This window comes from Anas platyrhynchos, chromosome 20 (genome assembly GCF_047663525.1).
Source record: "Anas platyrhynchos isolate ZD024472 breed Pekin duck chromosome 20, IASCAAS_PekinDuck_T2T, whole genome shotgun sequence".
NCBI classification, from domain to species: Eukaryota; Metazoa; Chordata; class Aves; order Anseriformes; family Anatidae; genus Anas; species Anas platyrhynchos.
In genome coordinates, this window is record NC_092606.1 from 5,807,847 (window position 1) to 5,831,357 (window position 23,511).

Below are 23,511 nucleotides of genomic sequence, written 5' to 3' on the forward strand. Positions count from 1 at the left end.
GGCCAGACAGTTTCTATAATTTTAATCTTTTTTTTTTTTCAATTATTATTAATTTTGGTGCAAGATCACAATTAGAGGAACCCAGCTGGGCTCCTCTCAGCTGCAAGACATGGTGAAGAGAGGCTGTATCTGCTACACCCCAACATGTTGCTCTAAAATGAAGTGTTTTGGAGAGGGTGGATGTTGGGAATTCCCCCGACTGCCAACGGGGCTGGAGAAAGGGTCAGGGCTTGGCCAGCGGGCACAGGGCTGCTGCAGCATCTGGATCTGGGCTCTGGTTTCCTCGCAGCAGAAGCTTTAGGCAAATAGCTAACCCAGCCTAAATACCTCCAGAGAGAAGTTGTGTCAGTGATTGATCCAAATCCCCTTCACCTGAGCTGAGCCTGGGTTGCTCTGCCATAAGGACATGTTCGAAATCAAAATTGCCAGGCTGAGCCTAAGCGTCTTTCATCCAAAGAGTTGGGGCCTCGCTTTAGAAGTGTTAGGTCAGCCTTAAAGCTTACTGAACACAAGAAAATAGCCCAGGATTTGTAGGAGTAAACAGCTCTGGAAGCTCTGGTAGCTATAAGAGCGGTGCCTTACCTACGGGGAGGATCAGAGCTCGAGCACAACATGCAGGAGAGCGAGAGGGCTTTTTAAAAACAGCTACAAACCCCTGATGTTTTCCCGTGTTTAATGTAAAACCTCTAATGGAGTTCTCTTCCCTTGGAGCAGGACGGATCACGCAGTGCTGGAGCTGTTACTAAATGATCTGGTGCCAAGCTCCAGCGAGCACATCAGTAGCGTCCTGGGGCTCGGCAATACGGCCCCGCTAAACCCTCCTGTGCCCTGGGGACTCGTGGCACTGCTGGTGACAGTTCGTGGGGTGCTGGGTTAGCCGAACCCTCAGACACATACCTCTGCAGGCAATTAGTGGGAGTAATTAGTAATTAGTAATGATCCCTTCACCAGGGCCCCTTCCACCTGTACGTAGGCAGAAAGACATTTAATTTGACACGGTTATCTCTGCATATTGTTTTTTTTTTGGCAACAATGGGAATGAAACTGATGGAATAATACATTTAATATAAAAAGAAATATATGTATGTATTTATATGTTGGCAGACACCTCTTTCCACCTAAGCTGACAAAGCCTAAACCACTCTTGTCTTGCAGTCAGGGAGCCCAAAGCTTGTTACCACCGTGATCTCACTTCAAAAAAGGGCATAATATCCCTGTGAATAAGTGATAACCGTTTAAAAGCATGGCTAAAATCAGCATTCAGGGGCTGATCCTTGCTTTATCCCCTGCGTGGAGTGACGCTGCCTGCCTGCCTTCACGTGACTTTGTGTGGGCCTTCTTCCCTGGCTTTAATTTAGCAAACCCAAGAAGATAACAAAGGGGGAGTGGGGATAACTTCAGGGCAGCTCTTTTTTGTTTTGTGCTGCATTCAGTCTTGCTTCACGTTTTATTTTTTTCTTTGCTTTTTTTTTTTTTTTCCTTTGGTTTACCCATACAATTCCTGCTAAGAAGTAATACAGAATTTCTCCTTAAGGATCTATCCGTTTCCCTTGAGAGGGATTTGGCTGATAGCTACCCAAACGGATCGATTACCTTGCACAAATCGCCTTTCCACCCCAAAGATCCGCAGCCTATAGTAACTGTAGGGGAAATCTCCCCCGTCAGCAGGACAGCCCTGTCCCTGTGCTGGGGGATTGCTCGCTGCTTTGCAGCTGCCTACGCTCAGTCTATCCCTCGGGAAACAAGCAAACCAACTCCAAACATGATTTAATAAAAATAGCTCCGTGGATCCTGTGAACTGTCTCACAGCAATGAGGAGGATATTATGGTAACAAGCAGCTGTAAAAACTTTTAGCCCTGCCATAAAGTTTGCCACAGAATGACCCCAAATCTCTACAGGAAGATTTTACCATTACACAAATCCCAGTGAGTTGTGGTGGAGGAGCACTTACACCCACTTGGTTACATCCTCATGCTTTACGAGGCTATTCCATAGGGGAAGACACAGCTTTCTTCCCAGCTGGAAACAGTATATAGGGTTTTGACTGCTGTAATGATAGGTTTTGGCGTAAATCCATGCACTAATCCCTGATAACGCTTTGGCAGGACGTGTTGCTGGGATGTGAAGCTGTCCCGTGCAAGCCAGCCTGCTGATTGCTGCCCTTTCCTGCAGAACCGAGAGCTGTTTTGCATGCAGCACCGGATCAGCTCACGAAATGTTCCCATGACCGAGAATGTTGATGTTTAGATCAAAGAGAATTAGAAGAAAGGGCTTTCCTCCTGGTTTAAATTCAGGCCATTTCCCTACAGCGCTCTATAACTAGGGACACGAGATGCCGACGTGCCCTGTAATAAAATGCAACTGGACAATTCAGCCACTTCCTTGGAGGAAAGGAATCAAGAAATAAGATGAGGCATCCCCAGAGAGTGAAGAAATGCGTGTGATGTCACTGGTGAGAAAACTGTTCACAGAAATGCCAGCAAAAATTATTGAAAGCAAAATGACATCGACTTTGAAAACATGCTTCATATTTTGGGCCTTTACCTTTTCCACTTTTTTCCCTCATAATTCTTTAAAGGTCACATTGCTAAAGCATCCAAGGCTGCAACACAGAAATATCTCGCTGCATAAATATCACTGCCCATGTGGGGAATCTACGGATTTTTGTTGTTTTAGGCTTTACAGAATAGGTATCAAGATTTCTGAGAATACAAAAAAATTGTTGGCATGGGAGGCAGCACTGTACACTCTGCACTCATTTGTTGGGTAAAATAAATCTTTGATAAAAGACCTGTCCCAAAGTTGTGGTGTTTGGCCAAAGACAAGTTTTGAACTTATAAAAATGAGTAAAACAGAGAAGATGAGGACAGACCGCTGCGTCCTAGGCTCTTCGTGCATGAGCCGTGGGACACCCCCTGACCCAGGAGCCGGAGCTCCCAGCGGATGAAAGGAGCAGCAGCCCTCCCAGCTCGGGATGCAGCCCAGATCAAGGGCTTTGTGGGAGGTCTGAAGTTGACACAGCGCTGCTGTGGCTGATAACATCGACAGTCATGTTAGGATGGTGGAAAAAAAAAAAAATTGGCTGGGTTTGCATCCAAAAGTCAAAGCCGCTCGGTTCCCACCACGTCTCACGCTCACCGTCCACCGCCAACATCCTCCGGCAGCTTCGGCACACGTGTGTGTGGCTGGGATTAGTCAATGGCTGCTTTAGCTCCTTGCTTCCTGCCACAGAAAGGGTTAGGGGATTACTAACAGTGCAGTTTAAAGTCTGGTTTTCACAGCCAGAAAGATTTCACTTCTCTCCTTACAGCGATTCGGAGCAAAGATGACTTCTTAAAATATAAAAATATGCAACTTTAAAACTCCTTCAGAGCTTACCAATAAACACATAAGAAATTCCTAAGTCTTTGCTGGTAAGAAGGAAAGAGCCAGTGGGGATTAGTTATTTTGATCTCTTCTCGCTCCAAGAATGTTCACGGTTCTGCTAAGGTTTGCAGTTTTCACATCGTAACGTGCCGACATCCCCACTGGTAACGTCCTGCCCCTGCTGCCAGAATCACAACCTCAGGCGAGCACCGTGTGATGTGGGGGGAGGCAAGGCAGACCCCCAAGCCTGCGGCTCTTCATCTGTGGGCTTTGCTCCTAATTTTGTCCCTGATGTGTGACATCAAAACCAATTTTTCCATTTATAAAATAATTCTGGCTGCTGGGAATGACGTCACGCAACAGCCTTAAAGCCTATTGCAGGGGGAACGCCTGTTGCCGTTGCTGAAGACCAAACGCAGGGCTATTTCTCTGCTCCAGCTCAGCATTTTTTAAGCCTCTAGTTAAGAGCACAGCTGGAAGGTTTGCTACAATTTTCTCTCAAATTTCCTCTTGCACGCCCAGCTTTGTGTGCGTGTGTGATGCCTGCAGCTCACCTCCTCTGCGTGCCCAAGAGCAGGGGCTGCTCCAGGAATAGCTCTGTGTTTACTCGCCTTTCCTTTCCAAATCCCGCTGAATTTTCTTTGGCTCCTCACCAAGCTACACAGGCCTGTTCCTCTCGTATTCCAGGCTCAAAGATTGCTAAGTGCAAGGGGTGTTGGATGGGGAAAGTAATTTTTGTGCACCCAAGAGCATCCCCTGCACCAGCACCCTGCTAGAAGAGCCGGCAAGGGTCTTGGTTTCAGCCATGGTGTCTTAGTGGAAGGACTGCTGGCATCAGGAAGATCTTGGTCACTAACTCCTTAACATCATGGACAGATTAAGTCACATTTCATTTCTGAAGGTGAACATGGCTCCGTGCCTGTGTACTGCCTCCATAGATGTGTTCAATTCTAAAAGCTCATGATGCAAACAACAAGAAAACATCATTTTTATCCACAAATGAGCACCTACCCTTTCCATCAGCCTCAGCTCCTGCATCTCCATCCTGCTCGATGAAGAGCTATCCATCCACTAGAGAGCAGTGTCACCCAGCCCTTGGTGCCTACAAGCCAGCACCTCACCCCAGACCGAGAGCAGGAGGGACGCAGCCCACCCGATGTCCTCCAAGCTGGTGGGGACAAGGGGCATTGCCTGTCACCCCTGGTGACCCTGACATTGGATGGCCTCCTCATGGCACAGCCTGTGGCTCTTCAGCTGGGTATTTATTTCACACGGGCTGAGATTTGGATTTGGAAGACCCAGCTCTGGCTCAAAAAGCACCTAGGCATCCTAATGTCCAAAGTAATGTGTGAGTGGAGGAAGGAACCTGATATTTTGGGTGTGGAGTCTCTTTGGGGAGAAAGAGCTTTCAGAGGAAGAGAGCAGAATTAGCAGCAAACAGTCTTCATTTGGGGCTGGGTAATGGAACCAACATCTCCCCAGCTGCCTAATTCCACACTAGAGCATGTTTCTGAGGAAGGGAAATAACAGAGAGACTTTCTTTGCATTAAACATTTTGGCAATTTGCTATTTGGTCCCTTTCTAAGGCTGACAGGTCTCAATCATGTGCTAGGATAGAGCAAGAGGAAAATGATCAGGGTAATGAAGGTCAGGCAGCTCTGTGAACAGGCAGGGGCTGGCTGCTGCACTGCCTTTCACGGACACGTGGGCTGCTGGAAGTACGAAGACTGCGTTGATTTTGGAAGCTGAGAATAAAAATATCGGCAGGCAGAAGGGAACAGACACACTGAACAATTTACTCGAATTTAAAAGGGGAAAAAACTCACAATGTTTCTGGTTTTCAGTCCAAGCCACATAAATGTGACCCACCAGCATCAGCCAAGCAGAAATCACAGCTCCATTACCCGGGAACCCAAGGAAAACCCAACTGAGACAAACTCCTGGGGCGCACGCCTGGGCTCCTGGAGAAGCAGCTGCATTTGGGGGAATATTCGGTGACCTACAGCCACTGGTGGGGTTTTATGGCCCCTAGAGCAGGTGGCAAGGATAAGCCTAGCAAAAAGTCCAGGATGGACCAAAAGACCACCCGCTCCTTCCCATGGCCAAGCTGCCATCAGAAAACCTCTCTCCCCTGCCGCTCAGAGCAGCCTACAGCCGCGAGATCACTGCTGCGCTAGTGTCACTGCATCACCGTGGTATTTAGCAAAAGAACCCAATTAAACCTTTAAAAGCAATGAGATTCTCAGAAAATGAAGTGCCGTTAGCCGAAGAAGCAACTTGATAAATATCTCCAGCAGGGATAATTAAGCAGAAGAATGGCTTTCATTTGCATGTCGCACAGCCAGCTCCTCGTCATGGTCCAGAGCCGAGGAGGCAGGATGAAGTGTTTTGGAAAGCGCCGGCCTTACTCTTTGCAAGAGCCACCATTTATGTGTTACACGAAGAGGGATTTTTCCCAACTTGTTTTTAATTTCCTGCTAAACAAAATTCTAAAAATAAGCCTTTGGCATCCATCAAAATGCTTTGCTATAATTATAGCCCTATTTAACTTCTCGTAGAAAAATGTAAATATTGCGCTGTTGGAGTACTCCATTTTTCTTCCCTCCTTACCCCCGAAATGAAAAGTATTTATAACCTCCTTCCTATGATACATTTTGCACTCAACGAACCTGCATTTTCCTATAGAGAAACCGTGCTGGAATATTTCCAACAAACTCTACTCCAGCGTAATAAGAAACTGCAGCTGACGCCCCATTAATAACATGCATTTGCAGGAAAGGCAATTTACACTACTGCCAACAGAAAAACAATCAAGAATTTAAAAGAAAACAACATGTTGGGATTGCCGCTTCTGTAAATGACCTCCAGGAATAGAATTCGACCAGAATAAGAATTTGTTCAAGTTTACGTTAGAACAAACAATAAGAATATTTTCTTCAAATTCTAGCACAGAAAAAAATAATAATGAAAAAGCCCTTGGAAAGGGACTTTTATGATTAGGTATATTAAAAATATCCAAGTCCCTATTGGATTTACATGAGCAGCTCCCCACTACAGAGAAGGGAGGCTGATGTGATTGGAAAAAAAGACCTTTGAATCAGGTTTTAATTCTCAGTGTCCAAAAGAAAGAGGCCACAAGAAGAGAAACCATCAGTAAATCGTTCATAAAAACACGGAATTTGCTGCCAATATCTTTAAAACAGTTCCAAAACGGTGAGTTGAAAGGAAAAGGAGGAGAAAGGAAAAGACCAGAGAGGGAGGACAGCAGGGGCTGGGCTGGGAGGCCGGGGGTGGATGGAGGCCTTGTCCGCATGTGGGTGGAAGGGGCTGGCATTAATTATCGTCGTCCTTTCCTGCCTGGGAAACAAACAACCATGGTCATACCAGGTGGCCTGAGGGGCATCGGCTCCATGCCGTGGGTCTCTGGGTTACAGCAGTGTCTGCGCCCACTTCTGCCTCTTGTAGGCCTCAACCGTGCCCCTTGGGGGGGGTCGAACACCACAAAAAGCTCAGGAAAAGCTTGCAGAGAACTGCATGTATGAAACCATAAAGGGTTTCCCTGAGGTTCACCCTGGTTGTGCTTCCTGTTCCTTGACATGGGTTACATTCCGTCAGTGCGAGGGGAAGGAAAATGGGATCGTTGTCTGGGGTTGGGGAGGGAGAAAAGCTTCAACTCTGCTCCTCCAGACCAGTTTCTCATCAGAAACCAGCCCGAGGAATCAAAAAAGAAAAAAAAAAAAAGCCCTCTCCCAACTGCTCTTCCTGCAATTAGGGAGTGATCAGCTGCCAAAGTGTGTGCCTGGGGCTTCGCTTTCCCTAAACTGTTTATTTTATCGGAGCACAGATCACATTTGGAAGAGTTTAGGCAGGCAGGGGTCCCCCGTTGCCTCTGCTCTGCGCTGATGAGAGCCAGAGCGCCAGAGGCGGCCGCCAGCCCGGCTCCCCGGGGCCCTGCTTCTTTCTGGGGCTGCCTTGGGCTGACGGCTTCCTCGGGACCAGGTCAGGGAGCCAAGGGCACCCTGACACCTCTGGTAGTAGGGCTGACGGCTTCCCTAGGGCCAGGCCGGGGAGATGAGGGCACCCCTGTTAGGAGGATCTACACAGCAAGAAGGGCTCCACCGCCAGAGTGACCGGCTGCCAAGCAGAGAGGCAGATAGAGAAAGCCACAGCGAGTGCCCTTCACCTAATATTTGCTCTCATATTTCCCTTTAACAGGCCCTTTCCGTGAGCCCAGGGTGGGCAGGGAGCAGCTGCTGCCATTTCTGGGGACACAACGCCGAACGAAAGGAAGCAGGCCTCGCCAAGCGTATTTCGCCGCCCGAAGCAAACACGCTCCTCCAGCAGCATTTCACTGCTGTTGGCAGATTATTGCCCTGCTCCCGGAGGGGATTTCAGCCTTCATCTCCCCGAAAAAGATGAAAAGGGAGCGAATATCAGAGGAGACGTGGGCTGCCAAGACTTCCTTTTCAGCCGGGCAGAACGGAGGTAACCTGATACACCGCTCCGGCCTGCACGCCAGCAGCGCTCGCCCAGCTCCTGCAGTCTCTCCCGTGTTGCACATTGTGCTGGACAAGCAGGAAAACCACAAAAACCTTCCCTGAATTTTCCCTAGCTGGCTGTTTAACCTACTTGCTTTTCTGACACGAGACAGGCCCTGTTATCGGCCATATCAAATGCTGCGCTGCAGGGAGCTTTAGGAGAAAACAATGACTAAAACCACAAGCAAATCGCCCTCTCCCATTCAGCTTTCTCAATGCAAGCATTTTGCCCTTTTTTCTGTTTTCTGTACCCATCAGTGATGACATTTTATGGTGCTGTGCTCTGAGCTGTTAGAGAATGAGTGATGCTGGAGAGATCAGCATATATCTTTCCAAGGTGACTTGCCCATATTGTGTGGAAGCATCAATATATTTTTTGCAAGTTGCAGCCCCATCGCCTTGAGGATGGTGAGCCACCTTTTAGCCACCAGTGGCTAAAAGCTGACCCAAAAGCTGTTTAAAGTAGGGTGGGCAGGAGAGGACTCGCTCCAGTTGCACATTTTTCTCTTAGCTGAGATGCTACTGAGGAAAAATCCTCATCTTCTGGCAGAAAGGTGAGACGTGATCATCATGAGAGACTGAGCACATGAGGTCAGCTTCCTCCACCCCCCAAAAAAACAACAGTATAAGTGCTAACCCTGGACAAGGGGAGGGTGAAACACCCGGAGAAGCATAGCGCTACCCTGGGCTCCTTGCTAGACAAACAAGAAATCAGTTTGGGGCCCGAATGTCCCATTTTTTCAGAGGTGTGTCAAGCTGCCACGTGTTGGCAAGAGTCATAAAATCCAAACTTAGCACCTTGTTGGGATCTGAGCTCTGCAGTTTGGTCTCCCTGCTAACAGAGGTGCTGCCCAGCCCCTCGTTGGGATGCAGAAGCTCCATCTGCACTGGGCTGAGCGCTGCCATGAGCGCTGCTCAACCACCCTGCTGGGCCCATGCCAGAGGGCACCTTTATTCTGTTTTCCTCCACCTTTTGGCCCGTTGAGCCAAGGGAATATGCCACGTCTAATTACGAAGCCTTCGACTTGAAAGGGACGAGTCCCATCTGTGCCTGGGTCACCATGGGGCGAGTTGGGACCTCAGGGCCAGGCTCCCAGGGGACAGCACCGCTTCCAGCGCGCTCATCAACCCCAGCATTTGCATCCCAGTTTTAAAGCGTTATTTTCATGCAAAGAGAGCGGCGACAAAACCGAAAAGCTGATCAGAAGCGGGAGCCCCGAGGTTCGGCTCTGTGTGATGCATGAGCTCACTGAGCACTTCATTTACTGCGGCTAACGACACACAACGTGAAAGGGCTGAGAAAAACAACCCCATGCACTATCAAAGCTTCACCAGAAAGCTCGATTCCCCTAATTGGGAAACGTAGCCGGGGGCTCCCAGGAGCCAGCCACACCGGGCAGCTTCTTGCAAGGTGGCCGGCTGAAAAAAAGGAATAAGGCAGCGGGGTTTGGACAAGACAAGCGGGCATGGGGTGCCTGGAGGACTTCCAAGGCAGGGAGGAAGCGTGTGCAGGGGATTAATTATCTCGCCAGCCGATTCCTACTTTAATAACAATTTCTACTAGATGCTTTCCTGAGTTTTGAGGCTAGATTTAAGCAATCACCGCAATGTGCCGAAAGCAAATCTAATTTCCACTCCCCCAGACGCAGAGGAAGCGGAGGACTAATTATTAAAAAAAAACAACAAAGTCACACCTTTAACAGTCAAAGGCCTTTCCTAATCAGGCACAGGATGAAAAATTACGTTCAGGGAGCAAGGTGCCACCAAGGGCGTGCAGGGATGTCACTGGGGCTGCTGGTCCTGCTCCCACCGTACCCACTGCTTGCCCTCTTAACTCTTCCTAAGGGGAAAAAGGGAAGGGCCAGAGCATGGCTCCAGCTCCCTTCAAGCCAATTATCACCTAGGAATGTTCCTTCAGAGAAAACTGAATTATTTCTTAGTGTGTTGGGGGGAAGGAGGAGGAGGATGGAAGCTGGGAGCCAAGGTTTTAAGGCACAGGTCGTGTTGGTGGCTACCTGAAGCTTTTAGGCTGGGGCAGGTTGAGCAGTGTGAGCCTGCTCAGGAGAGCACACAAGCAGGGAGGAAAGCCCTGGTGCTGTAAATCACCTCATTCCACTCTTGCTGCCAGGGAAGACTTTCTTCTCCTTTAGGCTATTTTCTAGTACTTCTGGCTGTCAGTTCATTTGTTCAAGCAGGGAACAGCAAAGGCAATTTGAGCATTTGTCAAAACCGGTATTCATCAGCAGGGAAAAAAAAAAAAAAAAGGTAATAAATGGTACTCCACTGTTTGGGTTAATTGTTTTAAATTCCGGAGCATCCCAGTAGGCTTGTGGAGGGCAACACACGGGGTAAGGGCTCATTTTACAGTGATTGAATGGAAAACCTTAAGCCCCTTCCAACACTACATCTTGCCCTGCAGCATGTACCCGGATGGCATTTCAATATGCATGCATAATTTACAGTTTAGTTCCAAGAAGCTTAAAAATTTGGTCTTTGCTAATGCCGGCACTCTTTGGCTGAGCAAGGTGAGCAGGGCTGGCAGCAGCTGCGGGGAGCAGCCGCCGCATCACTGCGATTACGCAGCCATCAGGGACAACCTGCACCAGCAGAAAAACAGCCAAAAAGCCAGTGGGAGCAGCCCAGCGAGCCAGGGCGAGCTGCTGCAGGGCTGTGTGGGCGAAGTGAAGGCAAGGCAGAAATTTGAATCAATGGAAATCCCTATTTGCCATGCATTTCATTTGAATCCGGTGAGCAGTTGCAGGAACAAGCACCGTGTGTTTGCATGGCCCGTGCTCTGTAAGCAAGAGCTCCCAAATGTTGCACAGGGAAGATGGCAAGGGCATCGAGCCCCACTGCAGGGCACGACTCTGACAGTCCTGTGCAATGCTGGGCAGCTGGTGTGGGACAGATGAAGCCGGGTCCCGGCCAAAATCAATGCTGGCTGCTGCTTTCTTGCAAAGTGTCCCTGCCAGGAGTTATTTCAGGCAGGAGAAACTCCTCTGAAGAGGCACTCGTTGTCCATAAGCAAAGGGGTGCTGGCTGTAGGAGTGATCTCTTTGTGGCCGAGGCAAATTCCCTATTTCCAAGGCAAATTACACCAATTTGAATTAGTCCCAAATGCTCTCAGGTTGGATGGAGGCTCAACAGACCTCACGCAGCACAAAACCACGCTGCAGCTGGTGTCTCCGGCTGTCGCCATCCGAGGACTGCATAACAATGCTTGCTCACATTTTGTTTTCCTCACATTTTGCTTAAAGCTTGCAAATTCATGCCCAGGCTCAGCCCCTGACAATCTGTTGGCATACCTGGGTCCCAGGGTCTTGAAAAAGCCCCAAGGCAGCCACGGCGCTTTCTGACAGAGCGAGGACACCGTGCTCCCTTCCCACAGCTACGAGACTTCTGCAAGCAGACACACTCTCCTCACCGGCTGCCAAAAAGGCATTTTTGGACCTGCAGCGTCAGGATTTGGCCTGCTTGGTCACCGATTCATCTGCCCTAAACCTCATCAGTCCAAATGTCTTGATGCTGCAAAACACCAACACGCTCACACTATGAATGCCCACAGTGCAGGAGCTGGGATGAAGCTTTCTTTGGACACCTCCATCTGATGCCACGGCACCGGTTTGGCACCCAGAGGGACACAACATCCCCCACCCACGCACGGGTGCTGAGCCAGGGCTCGTGCCTTGTCCCAGCAAACCACACTGGCGCAGTAAGCAAGGCAGCACCGCGCTCTCCGGAGCCACGCCAGCCCACGAGCAACCTGCTGGCCTCCAGCAAACGGTTTGATGGATCATCTGGTCTCAGCCAGATGATATAAACTCACCGAGCAGCTGGGAAATTAAACCGGTGCTTTCATCTCCATCGCACAAAACGGGCCCCAGGGTGAGCAGCGCTGGCTGGGAAGAGTGTAGGCAGTGCCCAGGAGCAGCCCCCACCTTCTGCATGCTGCTGCAGTGCTCTACTCCCCTGCAAAAATAACTCGTTTCCACCCCAAATTCACCTATCTAGTGGCTAGATAATTTCCAGAGGAAACAAAGAATGAAATGGGTGATTCACCACCTGCTTATCCTCCTCCCCAGGTGGTTTTTGGGGTGTGTAGGGTCAGAGCGTGCTGGGAAATGTTGGTGCTTCCAGGAAGGGGGGGAGCAGGCTGCCAGGAGGACTCCAATTTCCCCCACAAAAGCAAGCACAGTGTGCTTCACTGCCACAAGCAGCACGCTGCAGAATGATTTCTTAATCACAGACCTCACCAATATTTGCTCCCCTGGATTCAGGCCCTTCATCCACTCGCCCTCCAGAACTGTTTGCATCTCACCAAAGGTTGTTCCAGTGCCTCTGACTCTAAATGAACCCGCTGCTGCTTCACTACAAACATCACAACACCTTCCTTTCAAGCCTCTCTGCCTCCCCTGGGAAAGGCAGACTGATGTGCACCGACATCCCAAGGGACCCTGGCACGGGGACACCTCTGTCTTGGTCACCATCTCCGCTGGAAAACATTTTTCCCTGGGAACATTTCAGCCCAGCCCCACACTGATACCGTGACAGCAGCATCAGTGCAAAAGAAAAAATATTTCTGGTCACATCAAGGTCTACCGAGTGCAGATCCTGTGTCTGGATGTTAATTAATGCTTAAGTAGAGGATATAGGGCTTTAATCAGTTATTCCTCTCTGGAAAATCCTCCCAGCTTGCAGCGCTTTAGGGACTTCTTGAGCCAGAGGTGGCACCTAAACCATGCTGCTTAATGCTGAAAGACATCTCCTGAGTAATTAGACTGAAGTCCAAAGAGCCCCAGGCTGGCAGAGGGAGGAGATGCCCAGTGACCATGAAGAACACAAGGTGAGGAGGATAAAGGTGATGAAAAGTGCACGCCTGTGAAATCACCTGCATCCAAATATTTCTCCCAACTCCGTCTTGACTTCTGGCACCTCACTTTTTTCCTTTTTATTTTATTTTCTCCCACGGAGTATGCTCTGAATCGCAGTCAGCCTGCTCGTGGGCTGCACTGGGTGCTGTAGGGGGACACAAGCAGGCTCAGAGCGCAGGTCCCAGCTGTGCTGGAAGGCAGCCCCATCCCCTGAGGTCCTCCTTAGCATTGCTACAGAGCTTCAAAGCACAGAAAATATGTTTTTATGTACATCAGCTGAGTGCTGCACATACCAGACCAAGCCGAAGGTGAATATCCCCCACAGGTTATGAGATCTGCCTGCTCAGGGAAGCTCCTACTTCGTCTGCAGCTGTTAGGAAGACACTGCCATTATGCTCATGGGGCTGCAGACAGGCAGAAAGGTCACAGAGGTGGGAAGGCTTAAAAAAAACAACCTGTAAATGCCAGCTGGCTTCCCTCCTCCCTCTGCACTCATGGCTGAGCTGCCTGGCTCCTGCACTGCTCCCTCCTGAAGGAGCCGGGCTTAGCACCATTCCTCATCCTGCCGCTGCTCTCATTAGCGGGGCAGAGAGTGACACCAGAGTTCATTAATAAGGCCCAGCAAGTGCTTTGCCTGTCCAAGACCGATGCCATAAAAGAAAAGCCAAGCAAAGCACGACGATGCCTTAACCAGTATGCTGCATGCACCGCGAGCACGGTGGTGCTCAGCACCACTGACTGCACCGAGGGTGGCCAGGGGCTGCAGAACCCAAGGAAGCTAAGGGAGAGGTTTTTGTGCCTTGCTCATCCTCCCCTTGTTTTCCACTCTCCCTCCCCCAAACCTTTGCTCTCTTCTGTGTCACGCCAGGTCTTCCCATCAGGTGAACTCACCCCGCTGTTACCGGATTACTCTGTCCTGTGGTTAACCCCACTGCTCCCCGTCAGCAGGGCTCATGCAGGGACCCCTCCTGTGCCACCAGCAGCTGGCACGATGACAAGGGACACCAGGGCACCAGCCACGACGTGAGACCCTTTTGGGGGTCACTTTGTGTTTCCCAAAGAAGGCTGATCTGCCTCAGCCAGGGGGGTTTGAATGCTGAACCGCCGCGATACGCAGAGATTAAATTCTCATTTCCAACCCTCCTGGGACAAGCGATGGCAAAAGTACGGCATGATAAGTTGGAGATGGACTCTCCTGTGCTTTTAGGGCAATTAGCAGGAAAAAAAAATGCAGTAAATAACTGCAGTATTTCTAATGCTACAGGATACACATGGGGACAAGCTGCACTCCACCCCAGCAGAGCTGTTCTTAGCATCTGCCACGCACAGGCAGCACTTAGCGTCTGCCCTGGGAGAGGGATTGCTTTCTGCCTGCCACCACCACCAGCGTGGGGATGGGCAGGGATGGCCAGGAGCTGTGCGAGGAGGGCAGTGAGGACGGCAGCCTCCTGTGGGCCTGCTCATGGAAAAGCGTGGCACACTTTTCCCAGCACGGAGCCTCAGGCCATGCAGGGAAGAGCAGAGATGCTTGGAAATCGCCTGCTTTCCGCTGCAAAGGTGGAGTGACTTGCAACACAGCCAGCCCTCAGGGCACCAGGTGGTGTCCCAGCCTGGTTTTGGCAGCATTTGCTCTGTAAGCTGGACAGCACCAAGCTGGGGCAGCCCCGGAACCGACGGGGAAAGGCAGTCCCCTCGACACGACAGCCACCCACAGATCCCAAAGGTCTCCAGCTCGCAAAATCCCTGCCCTTCTGCAGCAGCCTGCTGTGCACACACACACAGGGATGGGATTTTAATGAAGGGGAGACCACACAGTTCCTCCCACCAGCGGCGGATTCGCACTGGAGGCTCAGAAGGGGCCATTGTTGCGGGAGCCACAACTGCTGCTATCGCTCGCCCACAAACTCCCAACAGCAGCAGAGGATTTTCATCCACAAACATTCGTTCTCTCTCTGTTTTCAAAAGGAAGGGCACATTATTCATGTGCCAGGCTTCCCCCTGTAGAAACTCCCTTCTTGTTGTTTTTTTTTTAATTTGTGTTTCACAAAGGCTTTGCAGAGAAATGCAGACACTACAAGCAACTATGAACAATCAGCAGCCAGCATTCCTCCACTACAGAAATGTTTTGTGCCCCTGATGAAATTAGGAGTGGGATGTTAGAAGATCATTCCTACCAACAATTAAAAGCTGCTTAACCTCCATAAGTTCATCACAAAATCTAAACACGCATCTCTTCTGCTCTAACAAAGAACTCCTGCTGTGCCAGAGCAGGTAGATCTTCGCCCAAATGGGATTTTCAAGCAGATTTCTAACACATCCGAAGGTTTTACAAGAGCAAGGAGGAGCTCAGGCTGACTCCTGGGTGTAGAGGAGGATCCCGGAGTGCCCGTTTCAGACTAACATTGCCTCTCACATGAACTCCTCCCTTGCTGCAGACACTCACCCTTTGAGCACTGTCTGGAAAAAAAGAGGGAAAATGCAGGCCTTCGTTCTACAAAGGCTCAGCTTCTGATAAAATATTTCGGATGGTAAAATATTTGGGATGCTTTTCCCAGCCGTTTCAATGAGAAGAGTCACCTGGCCCCTAACTGGTGCTGAACTCTCCCAAGGAAGAAAATGACAGTGGTAGGAAAAGCTAGGAATTTACTGACCCTAAAGAAAAATTCCCAAGCAGTTTTGAGACCGAAGCTCAACGGGAAGCATTCCTCTTTGGCGAGAGGCCTTTTACTGGCGTGTTCCCACATCCCCTTTAACACCCTGGGAAACAAAGCAAATGGGGCACGGCTGGAGGGGGGCACCTGGCTGGAGGAGAGCCAGGAGGGGAGCCCTCGGTGTTACAAATGGGAGCTGGGAGCTCTGCCTCCTCGGGGGCAAAATACCTCCAAATTATTGCAATACTGGCGCTGAAAAAGAAGGGAGCAAAGCACATTTCCAGCTGCCTCCAGAAGGCAAAATGAGGCTTGGAGAGGGGCTCTAAGCCAGCTCCAGGAGGCTGACCGTCCACCCTGAGCTACCAGACATCCTCTCCAGGCTGTTGCTGTGTCCTTGGGTGCTATAAAACCACGTCCCCCAGGGCCAGGGGGGTTCCCCAGGTGCTGCTGCCACCATGGATGTGGAGTGAGAGGAAACCACCGCTGCATTTTCAGCCCTGCTCAGGCTGGGAAAAACAAAGGAAACAAACGCTACATTCTGTCTTATCGTGCATCGCCCCATCATTTGCATGTAACATGAAAAAATGTTTATTATTCAAGGCCTTTTATGCCCCAGCTGAGGCAGGGCACAGGCAGCAATGCCAGCAGTGCCAAACACCTGCCTGCTGCATCGCCCCACGCACACCAACACTCACAGAGGGACAGAAGACGCCAGCCAGTGTCAGAGCCTTTTATGATTAAACAGATCCTCCATCTCAGAGATTTACAACCCATCCCAGGCAACTGTCCTAGCTCGTCCCAAGAGAAAAATGATGGATATTGAGTCATAACAGAGGCAGAACCAGAGAAAACTGCCCAAGTGGCGAAACCACGAGGAAAATACACGAGGTGGGTGCGTTGGCACTGGGATGGGCACTGAGGTTCTGCACCAGCAGGGCATCAAGGGGGGCCTGGATCAGTCCCTTTAGGCAGCAAAACATAAAAAGAGGCTTAAGCTTGAAGAGAATGAAGAAAATAGGCAACATATTCGAGTGCTAAATCCATATTTAAGGTCCTGAGGATGTGACTTTTATAAATGGAGAGATCCCAGTGGGTCGCAGCGTGCTCATGCCACATTCCTCAACCGCTGCAGCTCCCTTTCCCCTCACTGACCTTCTCCTTCCTACCGCAGTTATCTCAAGCACCCCACAGCTGTTGTGGTAGCACCACAAATTAGTAGAAACAAGGCTATTCCTCGAGTGAACCGAGAGCGATGCCATTTTTCCATGGAATGACATTTCAGAGCAAGGCATAATGAAGCCGGAGCGTGTTCGAGCACTGACTGTGCTGCTTGTTGGGCGGAGATGAAAGGAGTCTCTGTTTAAACTGGAATTTAGCCCAACGAGATAGAGTGGTGAGACAATAAAGGGGCTTTTGGGCTGAATTGGAGAGACATTGGCAGAAAACACACACGAGAGGTGGCTGCGGCTTCGGGATGGGGGAAATGTAGTGGAGAACATCACAGCAGCAGAGATGCAAGAGATTACAAGAAAATTGACTGATGTGACATCCCATCATAGCAAAACACCTAACTAGAGGTTGAGAAATACTGAGCAACCATGCCTGCTTCTTGCATATGCAGGATGGTGTCAATGAGGAGGTAACAACATCTCTGTGTTGCTCAGATATGAGGATCTCTATGAACAACAGGGCTCAAGGGATAACGAGCCAGATCTCTAGGAGACGTGGTCCTAATCCTGCTTGCTTCCCCCATCCTTTAGTCCCTGATGTCTGTTTCCCTCCCCTCTTTTTCTGTAATCTTTTGTCAGACTGAGTTTTTTTCATGGGATTAGTCTCTTCTTGTGGCTACAGATAACATCTGCTACACCAGGAACCAACACTCTCTCGGGACCATCAGCAAACACCTGGATACAAATCCTAGCCCTGCCAGATTGCAGCTTCTTTCGCACTTCTCACTTCTTTAAAAATACAAACCACCACAATTACATACGTAAGGCATTGTATTACCAAAAACACGGAGCCCTTTCCATTCCCGACAGCCTCATTCAGAGGTTTTTGGTACCATGGACCAGGACATTGGTGGCCAGGATGCTTTGCTGAGGACCTGGGTGAGAAGGGCATGGGGTTATTTATTCCCCTTTTTTTAATCAAACAGTTCCCATCGTGCAAACATGCAAGCCCTGGCATGCACGGTGACATGTGCCTGCACTGTGACAGGTGTCTGTATGTTAATTACCAGCTAATTAGGATATCTTGGAGCATTTTGTCTCCAGCACCCAGCATGGGGCTGTTGGAGCATGGCTGGCTCCTCTTTCCCAGCCTGGTCCCCATCCCTGGGCACCACCACGCTTTCTCCTGCAGAACAAGGCTGTAATGGGGAAAGAAAAGTGGTAACGGAGCAGAACACCTCTGGGTGAGCACAACGAAACCTGGTAACACGGCCACGTGTCGGGGAAAAGAAGCAGGGATAGGACAGGGACCATTGGGGTGGCTCGGAAAGCCGACTCACCAGGACTGCGGCTTCCTCTTCATGATGCCTTGGCGTCTCCACTGCGAGTGGGGGCTGAGGTGGTAGGTGAGCTGCCGGCAGAGCTTCTCCATGGCCCCAAGGGAGTCCCCCTCCTGCAGAGACAAGGTAGGGACGCCAGGTAAGGTGGCTGCAGCGTGACTGTCCTGCCCCTAGGATGCTCCAACCCCGGAGCCGCTAGAAACTGGCAAGTTGCAAGGCACTATGCTAAAAATTGGACAGGAAGGAGGAAAAAAAAAACCCTACTGATTGCTAGGGTGCTGCAAGGATGGAGGCATTTTGCCAAGGGTCAGCACACACACAGACATTGCTCATGGGTGGGATTCCTCCTCTGCAAATCCACCTCCTAATGCAAGGAAGGCCGGAGAGCAGCAGCCCATTGCCCTGGTGGAAACCACAACCCAAACTCCCAAGTGTTATCCATCACATATGTGAGCACTGTTTGTATTTATGGGGTCTATCCCCAGCATAACCCACCAGGAAGGTTTGTCTCGTGAGCGCCCACGATGCCACAGTCACTGCAGTTCATTCAGCAGCAGCGCTGTTATTGTTTGACACCACCTGACGGCTTTCGGCACACAAATTGTACAGAGATTGATTAAATAAACCAAACAACCCATCCGTTACTGTCAGAACCGTTTCACACAAGGACAGACGCTAAGAGGTTTGGTGAGCCTGGAGATCTCAGGAAGAGCACTCATCAGAAACGCTCAAAGTGGGTATTTGATGGGAAAAAAAAGCATCAAGGAAAGCGGCGATTTTGGTGGAGTCGCCTTAATTCCAGTTAAAATTTCCGTGCGAAAAGATACCAAAATGAGAAATCATTGGTTTTGAAAACTTTAATTCTTAAACTTCCTGAATCTGGTCCTATATTTTTTAGTTCCTAAAAATAAACTAAAATACAAATGCCAGCACCTGAACAGCTAAATCATGTCTCCTTTCAACATCTCTACATACCAACGCATGATACGACTCTTAATGATGCAAAATGTCTGGCTTGCTCTCTGAGAGATGACAAGCAGAGATTAAGCAAAGGAATAATTACACAACAAGCCAAGATGTGACAATTTGTGTATTCTGCCTGGTTTTATGAAATTGCTGCATCATGAAACATCTCAGAAAAGAAACAGAAGCTGGAAAGGAAGCCCCCAAATTAGCAGTCAGCCCAGGCTCGGCTCACCGCTGCTCTTTATTCAGGCTGATTGCCCAAGATTTTGCCCTGTTTCTGGACAAGCTGGACAGGGATGCTGATGAAGATGCTGTGTCTCATCTGCCAGGATGCCCTATTACTGCTGCCCTCCTGTCCTCTCCCTCCAGCCTCAGCAACGAGCTGCGTATTTCGCGCAGCGTAATTTATGCAATGTATTCTCCCACCTCACCTCGCAGTCAGCAGAGCAGGACGGGCTTTATAAAGACATTATAAATATTAAATTAACCAAGGAGCAATCTGGTTTTTGACAAATCACCTCTGGGTGTGCAGGGAAACAAATGCATCAGGTTTTCTTAAGGAAGGAAAAAAAAAAAAAGCAGGGCAGAAGGGGCACATCAGCAGATGGCTGGAGCAGAAATAGCAGCAGAGGGCTTTAACCCCTTCATTTCAGCACCTCATTTATCACCATGGCTTTAAATAAGGGTTTTAATCCTACAAATTCTGGTGCGTCTTCAGCCTACGCTCCCCCCCAGCAAGCTGAAAGCTCTCCTGGAGGCCCTGCAGCAACAAATAGCTACAGCTCGAGACTCAGAGATGGGGGAACTCAACAGGCTCAGCACGTCAAATTAGCAGAGAAAAAGAAACAACAGAGAATAATTTATTTCATGTTTTCCACTAGAAGGGCTGAAAACACATTACAGTCATTTTTTAATCAAGGACTCCAAACATTGGGGGCAGACAGCGGCACGTGCTGCTCCCCTCTGCCAGCACAACCAGCAGCCCCAGCACGAGAGGAAAACGCTGTGGATTTCCACACCTACCCCGTGTTTCAGCTCCTGCCATTTATCTTTGGGTCCGTGAGCTGTTTGCTGCCTTTCAGTTAAAGGGAAGCAAACACATTTTGCATAAAACAGAGGGGAGAGAAGCCAGAGGGAAACTCTTTAGAGAGGCTACAAATCAGGCACAGCTGGTGGGGACGCTGCGTGCCAGGCAGGGCTCCTCAGTGATGCTCTCCCCGTGCCGGTGCTGTTTGTGCTCCATCCTCTTGGAGGGCTCCTTGCACACCAGCATCACCACCTCCAGGTCCCAATTTCAGCAGAGTTGTCTGCACAGTCACAGCATGTGCCCTGCTCCCTGCTGCGGTGCAGCCCCCATCACCGAGACTCCCACTTTGAGCAAAAGGGGCTGTGGTGCCCCAGCTTTGAGATAATGGTGCCCAGATCCATGCTGCTCAGGCTCAGCTGGGCTTTTCCCTTGCTGCACCGCATGGGATGATGCTTGTTCTGAAGGGAACAGCACGCCAAAATGTGTAGAGAAAAAAAAAAATAAATCTGGAGGAAGTGGGCACTGTGCTGCGACTCAGCGCTGCAAATTGCCTCTGCCGTAATCCTGGAAATGACAATTAAAATTATCTCCTGTATTAGCCTGACAACTAAATTGTTGGGGAAGTGAAACGACTCCGCAGAGGAATATGGCCAAAAAAAAAAAAAAAAAAAGCAGAGGAAGTAAAAGCCCCAGAAGCTTGTGCTGATGCACACATGGCAGGAGGCTCCCTGGGAGCCCTCCAGGCTCTGGTAAGAGATTTTGCCCCAAGCAGCTGCTGAGCCTCTCGAGTGCTGTGTCCAGGTCCCTGCTGGAGGCTCAGATCTCAGCTTCCCATCGCGGACACCTTCTGAGAAATTAAGCACAAAGAAATCCCCTCATGGGCACCCAGCAAACCACCAGCACCCTTGGCAGGACCTTGAGGGGCTCCAAGAAAAGATGTTAGAGCAGGACGAGGCAGCTTCTGAGCCCCATCTCCCTGCTTCAGCAGCCGTGACCAGCTCATCCTTGACTAGCAAGCTCGACTCACAAGTCCTGCAGCTACAGGGCTCTGTGTTTTGGGGTTTTAAAACACTATTTAGACAGCACCACTTCTGCGCACAGCAACTCACGCCCCTCTGGTCGTGGCACCACGCAAGGGAACGACAGGAGGGGCTTCTCCACACCGCCCTGCAGCAGGCTGGAGATAAATGCTCCAGTTTAGCACTGGGATGGGTGCTCAGCACATCTCAGGGGCTGCTCACTTGGTTGGACCTGCCCAAAGCCTCCAGGACCCCAGACCACCAGCAGCACTCGTGGGGCAGCGCTATTTTGGGGCTGGAAAAGGCTGCAGGAAGCCTCTTTTTGAGGAAGTTCCTAAACCTCCAGCACCTCCAAGACCCAAGCAGCAGCAATTCCCCCAAGAACTCAGTGAGGAAGGTCACAGGCCAACCCTACAACAGCTTTCCCAAGCCAGCAGCACCACGATACAGCAAAATGGGCTCCCCAAAAGCACCCCCAGGCCTGACCCACGTCCAAAAGCCACCCTGGGCTTCCCAAAACCTGCTTGCAGACGCAGCTGAAACGGTGCCAAATGCAGAGCTGGACGCCCGTGCTATGGTTTAAACAAAGGCTTTTCCCTGGTTTATTGGACAAGTCTATCAGGAAATAATTGAAGCTCGCGCACGCTCCCGTGGGACCAAGCCCAAAAGCTTGTTTGGAAACCGATGCAGCAGAAAAACCAGCACGGCTCGCTCGCCTGGAGGAAGTTTTAACCTCACTTCCCTCAAAATGAGAAAGGCAGCGGCCAGACGGGCTTCCTGCCCCCCCCGCAGCCATCGGCTCAACCTAGGGCTGGCTTTTTTGGGGGCAGAGGGCACAGGCGGCAAAGAGGATTTATCTCAACCTGCAAAAACTGAAAGCTGCAGCGCTGGGTTTTGGCAAACACTCCGTAAAACAATTTTCCTTGTAAACAATGAAAAGTGCCATTTTTTAACTGAGCACGTTGTCTACAAACAGAATCAAACTGTGGGGTTGATCACTGCCCTGAAATAACCCGGAGGGATGAACCTCCAGCAAAACCTGGCAGTGATGCCAATGCCGTGGTGCTTCATGTCCGCAGAGGACCCGGCCCCTTCTAGCGCCGGGCATTTGTGGAAAATGGGAACGTGAATTTGTTGCTCTGGTTTCCAGCCTCTGGGAGGAAAACCCCAGGGCATCTGTGGGTTGGGGAGGTGCAGCCCAGCACGCAGAGCTCCTCAGCTTTCCCAGCTGCTGCTGCTGGAAGAGGCCTGGGGGCTTTCTCCTGGCACCACACACACAGGACAGTGCACGGAGCATGCAGGGAGCCGCGTGGCACCCGCTCCCCTACTCATTTATCTCGGGAAGCTGGGAGGCATTTAGGAGAAGGTGCCTCGCACCTTTATGCAGTGCCCCAGCTCCCAGCAAGGCTCGTGGAGCTCACGAGCAAACCCAGGCAGTGCAAGCATCACTGCCATCAGCAGCAGCTGCAGTTTTGGGGCAATGTCTCGGTTCCTTCTCCTCCACCGTGTCCTGGCTGAGCTGGCAGAGACCCAGCGCAGTTCCCAGCCATGGAGGACACGATGCTGAGCACGGGATGGAGGAGGGATGAGGGGAGAGCTGAGAGCAGAGGCTTTCCCTGCACAGGGCCCCTCTCCCTGCCGTTCCTCCTCCATCCTCGCCTGCCTCCAGCCCCTGGAGGAGGAGGAGAAGGCTGCTCGCTGCCGGGAGGAGCCGGAGATTCATGAGATTGCAATCCCTTAACCGATTTCAGCTGGGAGAAGGATTCGTGGCACACACCCCAGCTGCGAGCTGCCGCCAGCCCCGCGCCCACAACTGGAAAACGAGGAGGGGGCAGGAGCTGAGCTGGCTCCTGCAGGGGTCCCACTTTGTCCCCACGCAGGGCTCACCCATGGCATGGGCAAGGAACAGCCCTGAGCGTGCAGGGCACTGCTCCTTGTCCATGCACTGCACTGCACTGAGTCAGCCCATCTATCTATCCATCCATCCATCCATCCATCCATCCATCCATCCATCCATCCATCCATCCATCCCCATACGCAGCCCCACGAACCCCCAGGGGCTGCAGCCCACGCTGCTCCCCCCTACCCGTGCCACAAAAGTCAAGCTCCACGTTCCCAAACCTCACCTCTGGGTTGCTCCAAAAGCAGCAGCACACCTGGAGGCAAAAAGCACCGTAAGGCCTTGCAATAAAGGCATTATTGCAAACTCATTTGTTCTCGCTAAGCACTGAATCGCCCGCGGCACAGCAGAGCCCGGGGGGCTGCGCTGGGGCCGGACACGGTGTTAAATGGGTCAGCGTTAATGATTGCAGAGCCCCGATAAAGAACTCGGGCTGCAGCACAGCTCTGACCCAAATTAGAACAATTAGCCATCGGCCCAAGCCGGAGGAAGCGACAGGTTTTTGCTCGCATTGTTACCCAGCCCCGCGTTTCTGTCACTCGCAATCAGTCTCTGGGCAAAACCGGTGCTGTGCTGCAAATCCTACGGTGTGACAAGCCCCGGATTGGCCCTCCAAAACCAGGACTGAATTAAAAAAAAGTTCTCTCTCCTGTTTGTTTGTTT

General features: G+C 50.6%; 1 protein-coding gene across 3 annotated transcripts in view; it reads right to left on the reverse strand.

The window, feature by feature from the left end:
* LRRC75A (leucine rich repeat containing 75A) overlaps positions 1-23,511 on the reverse strand; it is an 80,037-nt gene that overhangs the window by 4,169 nt on the left and 52,357 nt on the right. For all 3 annotated transcript variants that reach the window (XM_072026119.1, XM_072026120.1, XM_027472183.3), the window contains one exon: positions 17,937-18,049. In XM_072026119.1, the coding sequence (XP_071882220.1) occupies positions 17,937-18,049 (113 nt within the window). The remainder of the gene's footprint in view (positions 1-17,936; positions 18,050-23,511) is intronic.